Source organism: Numida meleagris, chromosome 2, assembly GCF_002078875.1.
Source record: "Numida meleagris isolate 19003 breed g44 Domestic line chromosome 2, NumMel1.0, whole genome shotgun sequence".
Classification (NCBI taxonomy): Eukaryota; Metazoa; Chordata; class Aves; order Galliformes; family Numididae; genus Numida; species Numida meleagris.
The window spans coordinates 121,768,311-121,780,674 of record NC_034410.1 but is presented as its reverse complement, the minus strand read 5'-3'; the positions used below and the strand labels follow the sequence as shown (position 1 = coordinate 121,780,674).

At 39.1% G+C, this 12,364-nt stretch overlaps 1 protein-coding gene across 1 annotated transcript in view; it reads left to right on the top strand.

Annotated features, from left to right (window-relative positions):
* The window catches only part of CNGB3 (cyclic nucleotide gated channel beta 3), a 62,398-nt gene that overhangs the window by 27,989 nt on the left and 22,045 nt on the right, over positions 1–12,364 (top strand). Inside the window, exons 3-7 of the mRNA XM_021386407.1 lie at positions 4,895–4,999; positions 5,583–5,791; positions 7,657–7,707; positions 10,278–10,364; positions 11,641–11,705. Of these exons, the coding sequence (XP_021242082.1) occupies positions 4,895–4,999; positions 5,583–5,791; positions 7,657–7,707; positions 10,278–10,364; positions 11,641–11,705 (517 nt within the window). The remainder of the gene's footprint in view (positions 1–4,894; positions 5,000–5,582; positions 5,792–7,656; positions 7,708–10,277; positions 10,365–11,640; positions 11,706–12,364) is intronic.

Genomic DNA, 12,364 nt, shown 5'->3' with positions numbered 1-12,364 from the left:
CCCTGTCTCAGCTTAAAACCATTCCCCCTTGTCCTATCGCTATCCACCCTCACAAACAATCGATCCCCCTCCTGTTTATACGCTCCCTTCAAGTATTGGAAGGCCACAATGAGGTCTCCCCGGAGCCTTCTCTTCTCCAAACTAAACAAGCCCAGTTCCCTCAACCTTTCTTCATAGGAGAGGTGCTCCAGCCCTCTGATCATCTCGGTCACACTCCTCTGCACTCGTTACAAGAGCTCCACGTCCTTCTTGTGCTGGGGGCCCCAGGCCTGGACACAATACTCCAGATGGGGCCTCACAAGAGCTGAGTAGAGGGGGACCACCACCTCCCTCTCCCTGCTGACCACTCCTCTTTTAATGCAGCCCAGAATATAGTTGGCCCTCCGGGCTGCCAGCACACGCTGCTGGCTCATGTGCAGCTTCTCGTCCACCAGGACCCCCAAGTCCCTCCCGCAGGGCTGCTTTCAAGTACTTCTTCCCCCAGGTTGTATAAATACCTGGGATTGCCCTGGCTCAAGTGCAGCACCCTGCACTTGGCCTTGTTGAACCTCATTAGGTTCTCGTGGGCCCACTTGTCCAGCCTGTCCAGGTCCCTCTGAATGGCTTCCCTTCCTTCCAATGTATCGACTGCACCACTCAGCTTGGTGTCATCTGCAAACTTGCTGAGGGTACACTTGATTCCATCGTCTATGTCATTGATAAAGACAGTGAAGAGCACCGGTCCCAGGACTGAGCCTTGGGGGACACCACTCGTGACCGACCTCCATTGATCACAACCCTTTGGCTGCAACCAGCCAACCAGTTTTTAACCCTCCGAACAGTCCATCCTTCAAATCCATACCTCTCCAATTTAGAGAGAAGGATGTGATGAGGGACCCTGTCAAAGGCTTTGGAGAAGTCCAAGTAGATGACATCCATCGCCCTCCTCCCATCCACAGATGCCGTCACTTCATCATAGAAGGCCACAATCTTCACTTATCTTCATTTTATCCAATGGTTTTATTGCTGAAGCATTTTCACATCCTTAAATTATACTTCCTTGGGCAACGTCATATGTGTTGTGCCTGCAGAAAACTGTGATTCTCAAAAATCTATAACATTCTCCTTGTTCAGTTACAGCTTCTTCTATTAAGAACATAAAAGTAAGTTTAAATGTTGAGGAGACATGGTGTTTATTCAAAGATTACTTTGCTGTATTTTTCACTTCTTCCTTCACCAAAGTATTGTCATGCCACTTTCTCTCTAGTTGCCTTTGGGAAGGTCTTCTCCAGAAATGGGAAATGGGAAATTTCAGGCCTGCTTCACTCTTCATCTGCTGCTTCTTTTGCTGTAGCATACCCTTCCCCACAGTATTTGATACAGAGCTGAAAAACTGTTAAGAAAGAAAGGACAGTACATTGTTGTATTTACCATATTGGGCATAGCTGGCAGGATTTCAGTACAGATGAAGCAGCTGTGACCAGTATGGCAGTAGATCACCAGGTGCCCTGCACCAATCACCTCTGTCTCCAGCTGTCTCTGACACCACTGTGGAACACCAGCCAAAAAGTCTAGAATACAGAAAAAAATCATAGAATCATAGAATCACCAAGGTTGGAAAAGACCTCTAAGATCATGCAGTCCAACCATCCACCTATCATCAATAATTCCCACTAAACCATGTCCCTCAGCAAAACATCTAAATGTTACTTGAACACCTTCAGGGACAACAACTCCACCACCTCCCTGGGCAGCCCGTTCCAGTGACTGACCACTCTCTCAGAGAAGAAATTTTTTCTAATATCCAACCTGAATCTCTGAAAGTTGAGGCCATTCCCTCTAATTCTATTGCTAATTTCATGGAAGAGGCTGACTCCCACCTCACCACAACCTCCCTTCATGTAGTTGTAGAGAGCGATAAGGTCACCCCTAAGCCTTCTCTTCTCCAGACTAAACAATCACAGTTCTGTCAGCCACTCCCCATAAGACTTGTGCTCCAGACCCTTCACAGCTTTGTTGCCCTTCTCTGGACACACTCCAGGGTCTTGATTTCTTTCTGGTAGTGAGGAGCCCAAAACTGAACACTGTACTCAAGGTGAGCCTCACCAGTGCTGAGTACAGAGGGACAATCACTTCCCTGCTCCTGCTGTCAACACTATTTCTGATAGAAGCCAGGATGCCATTGGCCTTCTTGGCCACCTGGGCACACTGCTGGCTCATATTCAGCTGAGTGTCAACCAATACCTCCAGGTCCATTTCCTCTACAGAATTCCAGCCACTCTGCCTTAAAATACAACATCCTAATCTCTACATAGATGCCCAAATGCATGGCACAGCTGGTTGGCACTCCAAAATGGCCCCTGCTTGCATAATAACAAGTAATGGAGGATGAAATTTCAAGTGAGAATAAGCCCAAAAGGCATCAAGAAACACTTTCAGCTGGATTTTCTAAACAACTGTGTAGTATGTATAGATCCTATTAAAAGCACTAGTGTCTTGAGAGTGCAGGTGATTGAAAATCAAAGGTCTCCAAGCCTGAAGAAATGCTGAATGCTGGAATGTCATCTCAGTGTCACTCCAATTCTGAGTAAGCACACTGTTGGTGACCTCTTTATGGTAACAGGAGAAACTTTTAGCAAGAACACCATTATTTTGTTTGCAGTTGGTAAAAAGAGATTTTTTTACCTCCAACTAGCTAAAAAACATAAAATGTCTAGATCAAATAAATGAATGAAGTTGGCATATTCTCTCCACCTGTACCACTGTATCAGACTCTGTAATTCGGTTACATCCTGTCATCTTCTGGATATAGAACAGTAATGATCACATTTTATTTCACAGATGGGAACATGCCTTGTATCTTAGCCAATACATAGGATAAGCTCTATGCCTTAAGAAGCCAAACAAGAACTTGGTGAAAAGCAGTGGTGGGAATTCATTTGTATAGCAAGCTGTACAGATCGTAGAGCATCCTGACCTCCTCTGCTTGCATTATCTTGTAGACTGCTGCAAGTAGCCAGCAATGTCAATGGACATAAACAGAAACCAATAGTACTTAATTTATGTGCCCACTTAACAGTGAATTAAATGATATGAATAAACACTATGTCCAATAAAGATCCAGTCTTAATGTTTGACTTCTGCTTGTACTGTAGAATTAGCACAGCTTCTTCCATAGCTTTCCATCACACAAAGCTTTTCTCTTTCTTTTTTAATTAGCACACAGAATGCAACATCTAAAGGATTCCAAACAAATGAATATGCTGATGCCCAGCTTCAGGAGATTGTCAGAAAAATGCGGGAAAGGGCCACTGCCTATAAGGAAAAGCTGAAAGACCCCGTGCTGTCCTCCCCTGAAGGCAGTCCTACAGCTTGTAAGTGACTCTAGAGTACAATAAAGAGTTGTGCTTCTTTTGAGTGTTAAGATGAATATTCTTTTGTCAGAACAAAAAATGCTGTGATAAAATTTTTCAGTAAGTGTATCTTACCACATCACATTTACTCATTGAAATGGGTCACTTTGTGCCCAGTGAAGTCAAGTTATTGGTAAATATTTACAATAAGCCAAGTCCTATGGTACAAGTTCCTTTTGAACCCCATCACTGAAGAATTTGAGGGAAAATCTTGAGCAATGTCTAGAATTCTCTCTGTCAAGCAGTTTTATATATTTTAAAATAGATTTCAAATACCTTTATTCATTATGATGAATCTAAAATTTATGAGAAAACATATCTATCTCACGAGTAGATATAGGTCAGTTTGAGATTAGATCTGTTGTGTGAAAGTAAATAAAATTCTAGCCAAGGCAGCAGTCTTCCAGACATACCGAGGATGCTAGGTACGTACTTCAAACAGAGCAAACTCATCTGAAATTCATTAAACATTGACTTTAGATAAAATATGAAACATCAAACAAATATAATGCTCTTCCTCTTTATAGGAAAGTTTGTTTTACTTTATTTCTTTTTCACAATGAATCAAATGTGGTGATTTGATATTCTGCCATTTTGAGATGTATGCTTATCCAGTTTTTAATAAGCTAGAAAAAATAGTGCCTGAAGTATGATAAACTGTATCAATGAATAAAGGAATTCCACTTTTTTTTTAATTACTCTTTGTTCATTTACCTCTTTCGTTCCCCTCATAGAACTTACAATTATTTCTTTCTCAAGTCACTGTAGATCCACTTTGTAAATTTGCTGCCAATATTGTGTATCCTACTCAGAAGTAAAGCAACCAGAATTAATGGGACAAATGTGTGGACAAAATTAGCCAGCACAAAATGGAAGAACAGAGCTCAAAGGAATGCCACTAGGCTTTCTCGCAATAGAAATATACAAAATCATAGGCTTTCCATTAGTTTCACCTGCTGCATCATGCATATCAGATCTCAGACAAGGGGAGAAATCTGCCCATGGCAGAGATATCTTTTCTTATCTCCATCCTAATTTTACACATTGTATGCAACAATTAAATAACAAGAAATGCACAGGTGAATTAATGAAAGCGGAATTATGAATTACTTCACTCTTTTATGGCATTGGTTTTGGGCACTGCCCAAGGAAATGCAGTAACATATATATTGCACTCAACAAGAAGTACCCTATTACTGATAGTAGATGTGCATGATTATATCAAATGTTATTTTATTCTCCAATCTGCTTTCTAATGCATTCAATATTACAATAATTTCTATTCTTATTCACTGCCAAGTGTTTTTAGAAGTTTTTTAACATGATGAGGCTCTTGTATTTGTTAAAACAGGATATCGTAATTAAGCCATTGTTAAAATGACACATTTTGAGACATTCTCTGTCACTAGCACCATCAAAGAAGAAGCCTCCACCCCCACCAAAAGAAGAAAAGAAAGAAGAAAAGAAAGAAGAAAAGAAAGAGGAAGCTGAAACAAAGCCAGAAGAGGATCACTACTGTGATATGCTGTGCTGTAAATTCAAAAAACCTCCACTGAAAAAGTACATGACCTATCTAAAGCTACCAGACAGCATAGATTCATACACAGGTAAATCAAAACCTATGCCTTAGAATGGGGTAAAGCCATGCTGAAGTGACTCAGTTTTGCATAGTACCTGCAAGCCACAGTAAGATCCACATTCTAGTTTGCAATTCAGAGGCACACATATATCATGCCCTCAAGAATTTTAATTCCAAATAGGGAAAAGAATGAATGCTGATGAGAGTAGTAATGATATGGGAAGACAGAGCAATTTCTCTGTTGCCACAGAGTTGGTGTATAAGACAACCACAGTCAGTATCCAGTGTCACTTGAAGTAGAATCTGTCCCATTCATTAGGGCCAAATAATTCTTGTCAATTATAGCATGCACCAACAAAACATTCTGAGTGTTTTAAAACACATTAAATTCTATATGCTCTCACAAACCCTTTTTTTAAACCTTTTGCAATTGTTAATGTAATTCTTAGTTTCAACCTGTCACTTTATCAGCCTGTGCTAATTAAAAAAGGGATAATTATAGGTAGCTTTCCGCAGGAAGGTTCCCAGATACTGTATTAAGATAAATATATCTAAAAGAATAAGAAAATATTCTGATTTTGCGTCTGTAAATGCAATATTCTGTCTTTCAGATCGCCGTTATGTAGCATGGCTCATGCTTGTGACAGTGGCCTATAACTGGAATTGTTGGTTTATTCCCCTTCGCTTTGTGTTTCCGTATCAAACTCCAAGTAATACAATATATTGGTTTGTCATAGACATCATCTGTGATATCTGCTACCTGTGTGACCTTCTGGTTTTCCAGCCCCGAGTGCAGTTTTTAAGAGGTGGAGATATAATAGTAAGTATTGGAAGTGGGATTTCCACAAGTAGTGACTACACATTGAAGTACAGTATGGAAATCTGCTATAATTTTTTCTAATATGTCAAATCTACATAACTTTTTTGGTTAGCAAAGTATACCTATATTCTTCTTCTCTGACCTTTTATTATTCTGTTTTGGAAGAAGGAAGCATATCTATTGCCTGCATTCTGGACAAGCATTGGAATTTTACATATGGAAGTTCTTAAAAAAAGAAAAACAGATTAGAGACAACAACAACAGTCAAAATAAACATAAAATGCTTTCTTACTAGGAGTAAATAGGTGCACCTTTACTGAGTGCACCTTTACTGAGGAATGAGTGATTATATAAATATATGCTCATATACGCATATATGTGTTGGCATGTTTTATGTGAAACTTTCAACTTTCCATTCACATTGATCAGGAATCACAGCTGAAGACAGAGCATGTTCTGCTAGAGCTGGACAGGGTGTGGATGATTTCTTACAGATTGTGAGATTATCTTTTTTTACAAAAGCAATTTTACAAAATTCCTGTAATTTCAGGTTATTTTAAAAATTATTTATTTGAAATCTTGTTGGGGGAAATTTATATATCTATAAACAACTCTGCCTTTTGCTACTGTTTTATGTTATCTTGTTACAGAATAATACAAAATAAAACCATAAGCACATGCCTGAAAAAGGGTAAAGGCTTACCTTTAACATAGCAGTAGGTCATACAGAGCATTAACTTTTCTTTAAAATCTTTCCTACTTTTGATTCTTTAACAAGTTATAGAAGAAAACCAAACGTGCAAAACAAATTAGTTTAGATAGTTTCAGTGTGACACTCTTATGCCCAATGAGCAAAAAATTCAAAATTATATATGTTCAAAATTAATTTGGAGTTAGATTTATTTGACTGCTTTTATGTAGAATTTTACACATTGTGCATATAAGAAATTACAAATACATTTGCAGAGGAACCTCAGATAGAATTCTGTAAATATATTTCAGGTAGATATTGAATGCAGTGCAGTGCAATGTATTTTTCCATGCCTAGCCATTCAGTAAAACTGGTAATCTTGCTGAAATCCTATAAAACTCAAGTTTTATGAACAAGGTTTAAATTTTAATGGAGGAAGCTGACCTTTCATTTCCCTGAAATAAAACAGCTGAAGCTGTTTGTACACTACAAAGATTCTAGTGGGTAAAGAGATCATCTTCCGCTGGATCTCCTGCATTTGGTATAATGCCTAAAATGATGATAGTAAAAAGTCAGAATGGAAATATCTTTAAGATTTTAAGGCTATTTTTAAAGTGTCCCTGGTATAAATTCAGTAAGTATAATAATAGATACATTTCTCTCACTTGTGATTAGTCTTTCTTATTAAGGTATCAAGATCAGTTCCTCAGGACAGTAATTTAAAAATAAATGCCTAATCATTACTAATGAATGCAACGTTGATTATTGTAATGCTTATAATACCAGCATGTTAATGTCGGCTTTCAATGAGCTAATTTTGTACAGCAGTATCACAATCATTCTTTGCATTTCTCTAGAAACAACTGAAGTCAAAAGGATCTTTTGGCCCCAGAGTTGCAGAGCATTAGGTCAAGCAACAACTGGTACAGAGACTTTGAGAGGGAAGAGGCAAATATAGCATACTTAATTAGACAAAAAAATTCAGATTTGGTAAATTGGCCTAACTGAAATAGTACTTCTTCCTACAGGTATTTCTCCATTCATACTTTTAGACCATTATTGATGTAAATGTTAAAAACCTTTTTATCAGAAGATCATTACTGTAGAGTAGCAAAGGTCATTCTTGACATGCAGTTCTTGACTATGCTTTTTTCTCTTTTCATCATCAATGTAGTCAGACAAAGTGGAAATGAAGAAATTCTACCACAGCAGTATTAAGTTTCGGGTAAGCAGATTCTGCATTACTGGTGTTAATGTTGTAGCTTCTGACAGAAGGATTCCATGGGATCTTTTCTTTCCCTGAAAATCGTAGTTGATTTTTAAAAGTCAGCAGAAAGTGTAAAGTTGATGGCATGTTAGTTCTTCCATCTGGAGACCGTGTTGTTTCATACTCATAAACAGTATTTAATTGTAAAGCATAATAATTATAAATGCAATTCTAAATAATAATAATTGGATAAAACATAATTTAAAAAATCATAGAATCATAGAATATTAAGGTTGGAAAAGACCTCTAAGATCATCTACTTGAACCATCCACATATCACCAACACTGCCCACTAAATCATATCCCTAAGTACTACATCTACCTTTTCCTTAAACACCTCCAGGGATGGTGACTTCACCACTTTCCTGGGCAGCCTGTTCCGATACCTAACCACTCTTTCAGAGAAGAAACTTCCTAATATCCAATCTGAACCTCCCCTGGCACAACCTGAGGTGATTCTCTCTCATCCTACTGCATACCTAGGAGAAGAGGCTGACCCCCACATCACCACAGCCTCCTTTCTGGCAGTTGTAGAGAGTGATAAGATCTCCCCTGAGCTTTCTCTTTTCCGGATCAAACAATCCCAGCTCCCTCAGCCACTCCCCATAAGACCTGTGCTCCAGACCCTTCACAGCTTCATTACTCTTCTCTGGACATGCTCCAGGGCCTTGATGTCTTTCTTGTAGTGAGGGGTCCAAAACTGAACACAGTACTCAAGGTGGGGCCTCACCAGTGCTGAGTGCAGAGGGACAATTGCCTCCATGATCCTGTTGTCAACGCTATTTCTGATATAAGCCAGGATGCCATTGGTCCTCTTGGTCACCTGGGCACACTGCTGGCTTTTGTACAGCCAAGTGTCAACCAACATCCCCAAGTCCATTTCTTCCACAGTCTTACAGACACTCTGCCCCAAGCCTGTAGCATTGCCTGGGGCTGTTGTGGTCAAAGTGCAGAATCTGGCACTTGGTCTTGTTGAACCTCATCCCATTGGCTTCAGCCCAGCGATCCAGCCTGTCCAGATCCCTCTGTAGGGCCTTGCTACCCCCAGGCAGATCAACACTTCCTGCCAACTTGGTGTCATCTGCAAACTTACTGAGGGTGCGCTCAATGTCCTCATCCAGATCATCAATAAAGATACTAAACAGGATGGGCCCCAATACCAACCCCTGGGGAACACTACTTGTGAACGGTCACCAGCTGGATTTAACTCCATTCACCACCACTCTCTGGGCCCGGTCTTCCAGCCAGTTCTTCACACAGCAAAGAGTGTACCTGTTCAAGCCACAGGCTGCCAGATATCGAAAAGTGCTTTCAGGATACAAAGGGCAAATAAACACTTTACAGGCAAATGAGCAGGAGAGATTCAGACTTAAGGTAAGAGAATGAAGTAGATTTATACAGTTTTATTTTAGGTTCACTCTTGCAGTATGTTTAGTGCACTTGATTTCTGCAGAGACTAGTGCAAGATGAGTGCTCTCACCACATGCAAGATCTAGGTATAATCTGTGAATTTGTCATATGATTAAGTACCAATTAACAGTTACTGGTATTAAAGTACTTCTGACTAAATTTCACCTCTTCTTAGACATGTGTCTGAGACAGGGAGAGATGCCATAGAAGTCTGTCCTTGGTTGGTCCTTGGCTTAATTTCTTTTTTTTTTCACAGAGTTTGAGTATTAACTGCATCTTCCTTATGTGAAATAAAAGGGAAGTGCTGCAGGCTAGCTGCTGCCAATATGAGTTGCATCTCACAGGGCAGAGGCCTTTCTGATTGCAGCGAGATGAAGCCCACAGTTCCACAGCCCTCTTTTACTCCCAAATTGTACCAGCAACAGAGAAAGGCATTTCAAGATGGAAATCTTTGCCATAGCCAAGTTTCTCACAGCATTGTTGGAAAGAGAAAAGTAGGCAGATAAGAAGAGTAATCACACCAATCGACTACAGGGAGATGTTAAAAATCTTAGTGAGATGGGAAGGAAAAACATCCAAGTATAACAAAACCCAGTATCAATAATAATAATGATGATGATAGTAGTAAGATCCTATGATCCCATGATGAATATTTTGTGTGCAACAGATGGCTTTTGCAGGCTGCAAGCAAGGAGTCTAATTCACTGTGATCTCTCAGATTGCTATATGCATCCTGGCCTTAAAAGCTGCAGAAATCTCATGTGGATTGCTCTCTGCACCTCCACTTTCCAGCCACATGTCTACCATTTCAGACTTGTCAGAATCCTAATTGAAATAACAGAATGTATTAATAGACAAACATCTGAGACACTGTCAATAATCCCCATGAAAAAGGTGAAAATCTCAGACACAAGAGACTTAAAAGTAGGGCAGAGCAAAGCTGTTGCTGCTTGCAAAGAGATAATCTTCCCTAGCAGTACTTTGGAAGTTAAAGGCATGGCATGCTGACTGTTGAAGTTTTATATTCAATCATGATTTAATCTAAGTAGGTTTTTGACAGCAAGTAAATGCATTATGATTATTTTGAAGTTTAAATTGACCTCTCTGCTCTTCAACAGCTTGATTTGATATCAGTATTGCCATTTGACGTTTTATACTTCTTCTTCGGATTTAACCCGGCATTTAGAGTAAATAGGATGCTAAAGGTAAGATCTGCATTAGTGATAGATGGCTAACCACACATAAATGCTTCTAAAACTCAGTGAAAAGTTGTTTATAATATTTAGGAATATAGAGCTTAGAAATTGGGAAATATCGTCAGGAATCATCTGAGTCTATGCTACATCAGTAAGCAAAACAACAAATACAAGACATAAGATATAGTCTAGCCAACTGAAGCCCTTACTGACTTATTTTTCCTGTGATTTTGTTATTTCCTACTTTCAAAAGGTGTTTTGTGGTTAACACTGATTTGCTTCCATTATTTGAATTTGATTAATCTTAAATTACCTCTTTAGTTTTCAAACGTCCGAAACATTCATTTAAGATCACTAATTAATGGCAAAGTATTTTCTCCTGCTGATGGTAATGTCAGGTCCTGAAAAGCAAGAGTGTGAATTTTAAGGACAGCATAAACTGTACACAGCATATGTAAAAATCATAAACCCACTTTTGTTATCAACTCCAAAGATGTGGAGTGTGCAATGGAGGGGCTGAGGTGGGGCTACACAACAGCCCTCTCCCTCCCTTTCGTGATATCTAACAGACCACTGTATACATTAATATGTTCCCTGCAGGCAAGGACAAAGCCTTCTTGAGCTCTCTGTACTACGGTAGGCTTTTCACAGTTCCCATGCCCAGGTTAATGGCTAAATGCAATCTTGAAGCCATTGTCTTTTACTCTCTCCTTTTTTGTAATAATGAATCACAATCAAAATACTGAGTATGCACATCCAAAACAATTACTGATAGTTGCGTGCCACAAGGTGAATGTTTGTTTTAATTACAAATCATTCATGCTTCTTACACATGTCCATGTGAGATACCATTTTGTCTGACTGCCCCTCTGCTGCCATCTGTCACACAGCAACAAAGTGTAACGGAATACTGGCAGAAAGGTTCAACATCTACTGCCATACCACCAACATCTGCCTCCAACGTTGTGGGCCAACATAACAAAATAGGAGGCATTACTTTCAGAGCAGCCCTTGTATATCCATTTCAGGATACAGAAATCATTCATCAGCAGAAATATGACCTCTATAATCAGATTAGTGGGACACTCAACACCCAAAACATTGTTTTATTCAATTTTCATCTTTGATTTGCAGTTCACCTTTTAGCTAGCTGATAAAGAAAGTTGTTAGACTGCTGAAAATCCATTATTTTCAGAATATGTATGTTAACAAATGTCAGTACTTCTAGAAAAAGATGTGGGGTGAAGGATAGTGATTGGATTACTTCCACTTGTTTTCCATTCAGCATAACACATTCTTTGAGTTCAATGATCGTTTGGAAGCTATCCTGGACAAAGCATACATCTACAGGTATGTGCTCATTAAATCCTTGAAGCATGCAAAGCCAGGCACAGAACACCTTCTGTTTGATTTCGTAAGTTGTCAGTGAAGTACAGGATGGAATTTGGTACATCTTTAACTGTTCCATTTAAGATTTTTTAAAAAAATCTCTGTCTTTCTTGTAATCATTCAAGTAATAAATGTAAATCTTCATTCACATAGGAAATCCTGTCCAGCTCAACTGGTCTGCTCAAGCATAAAGGCTATTTTCAAAAGAAATGTTCACCACCCTAAGGCTACTGTCAAAATTTAACTTATTTGAACTATCTGACAGAAGTTTCTTTGGTTAAAGAGCTGAAGAACAACAACATTGTAAGGTTTCTAATAGCAGTGCCAAACCCTTGGTAGCTGTTTATTTGTACTTAATAAAAGTCATGAGCTTGAGCCGATGTCAACATTTTTCTTTGAATGTGTTCTCCCCATGAACCTGGAAACTTGATCCTTCACTACAATGACTAAACTTTGAATGAGAATCAGTTCAGTACAGATCTCAAACAGTGATTATAATTGTTATTTACTGCATTCTGTTCTCAGCTTCAGCATTTCCCAGAAGAATTTTTGTTCCAACTTAGACAGCTCATGGACATGGGTATGGCAAGTTTCATAGGTGCCTCAGCAGTCAGTGTTGC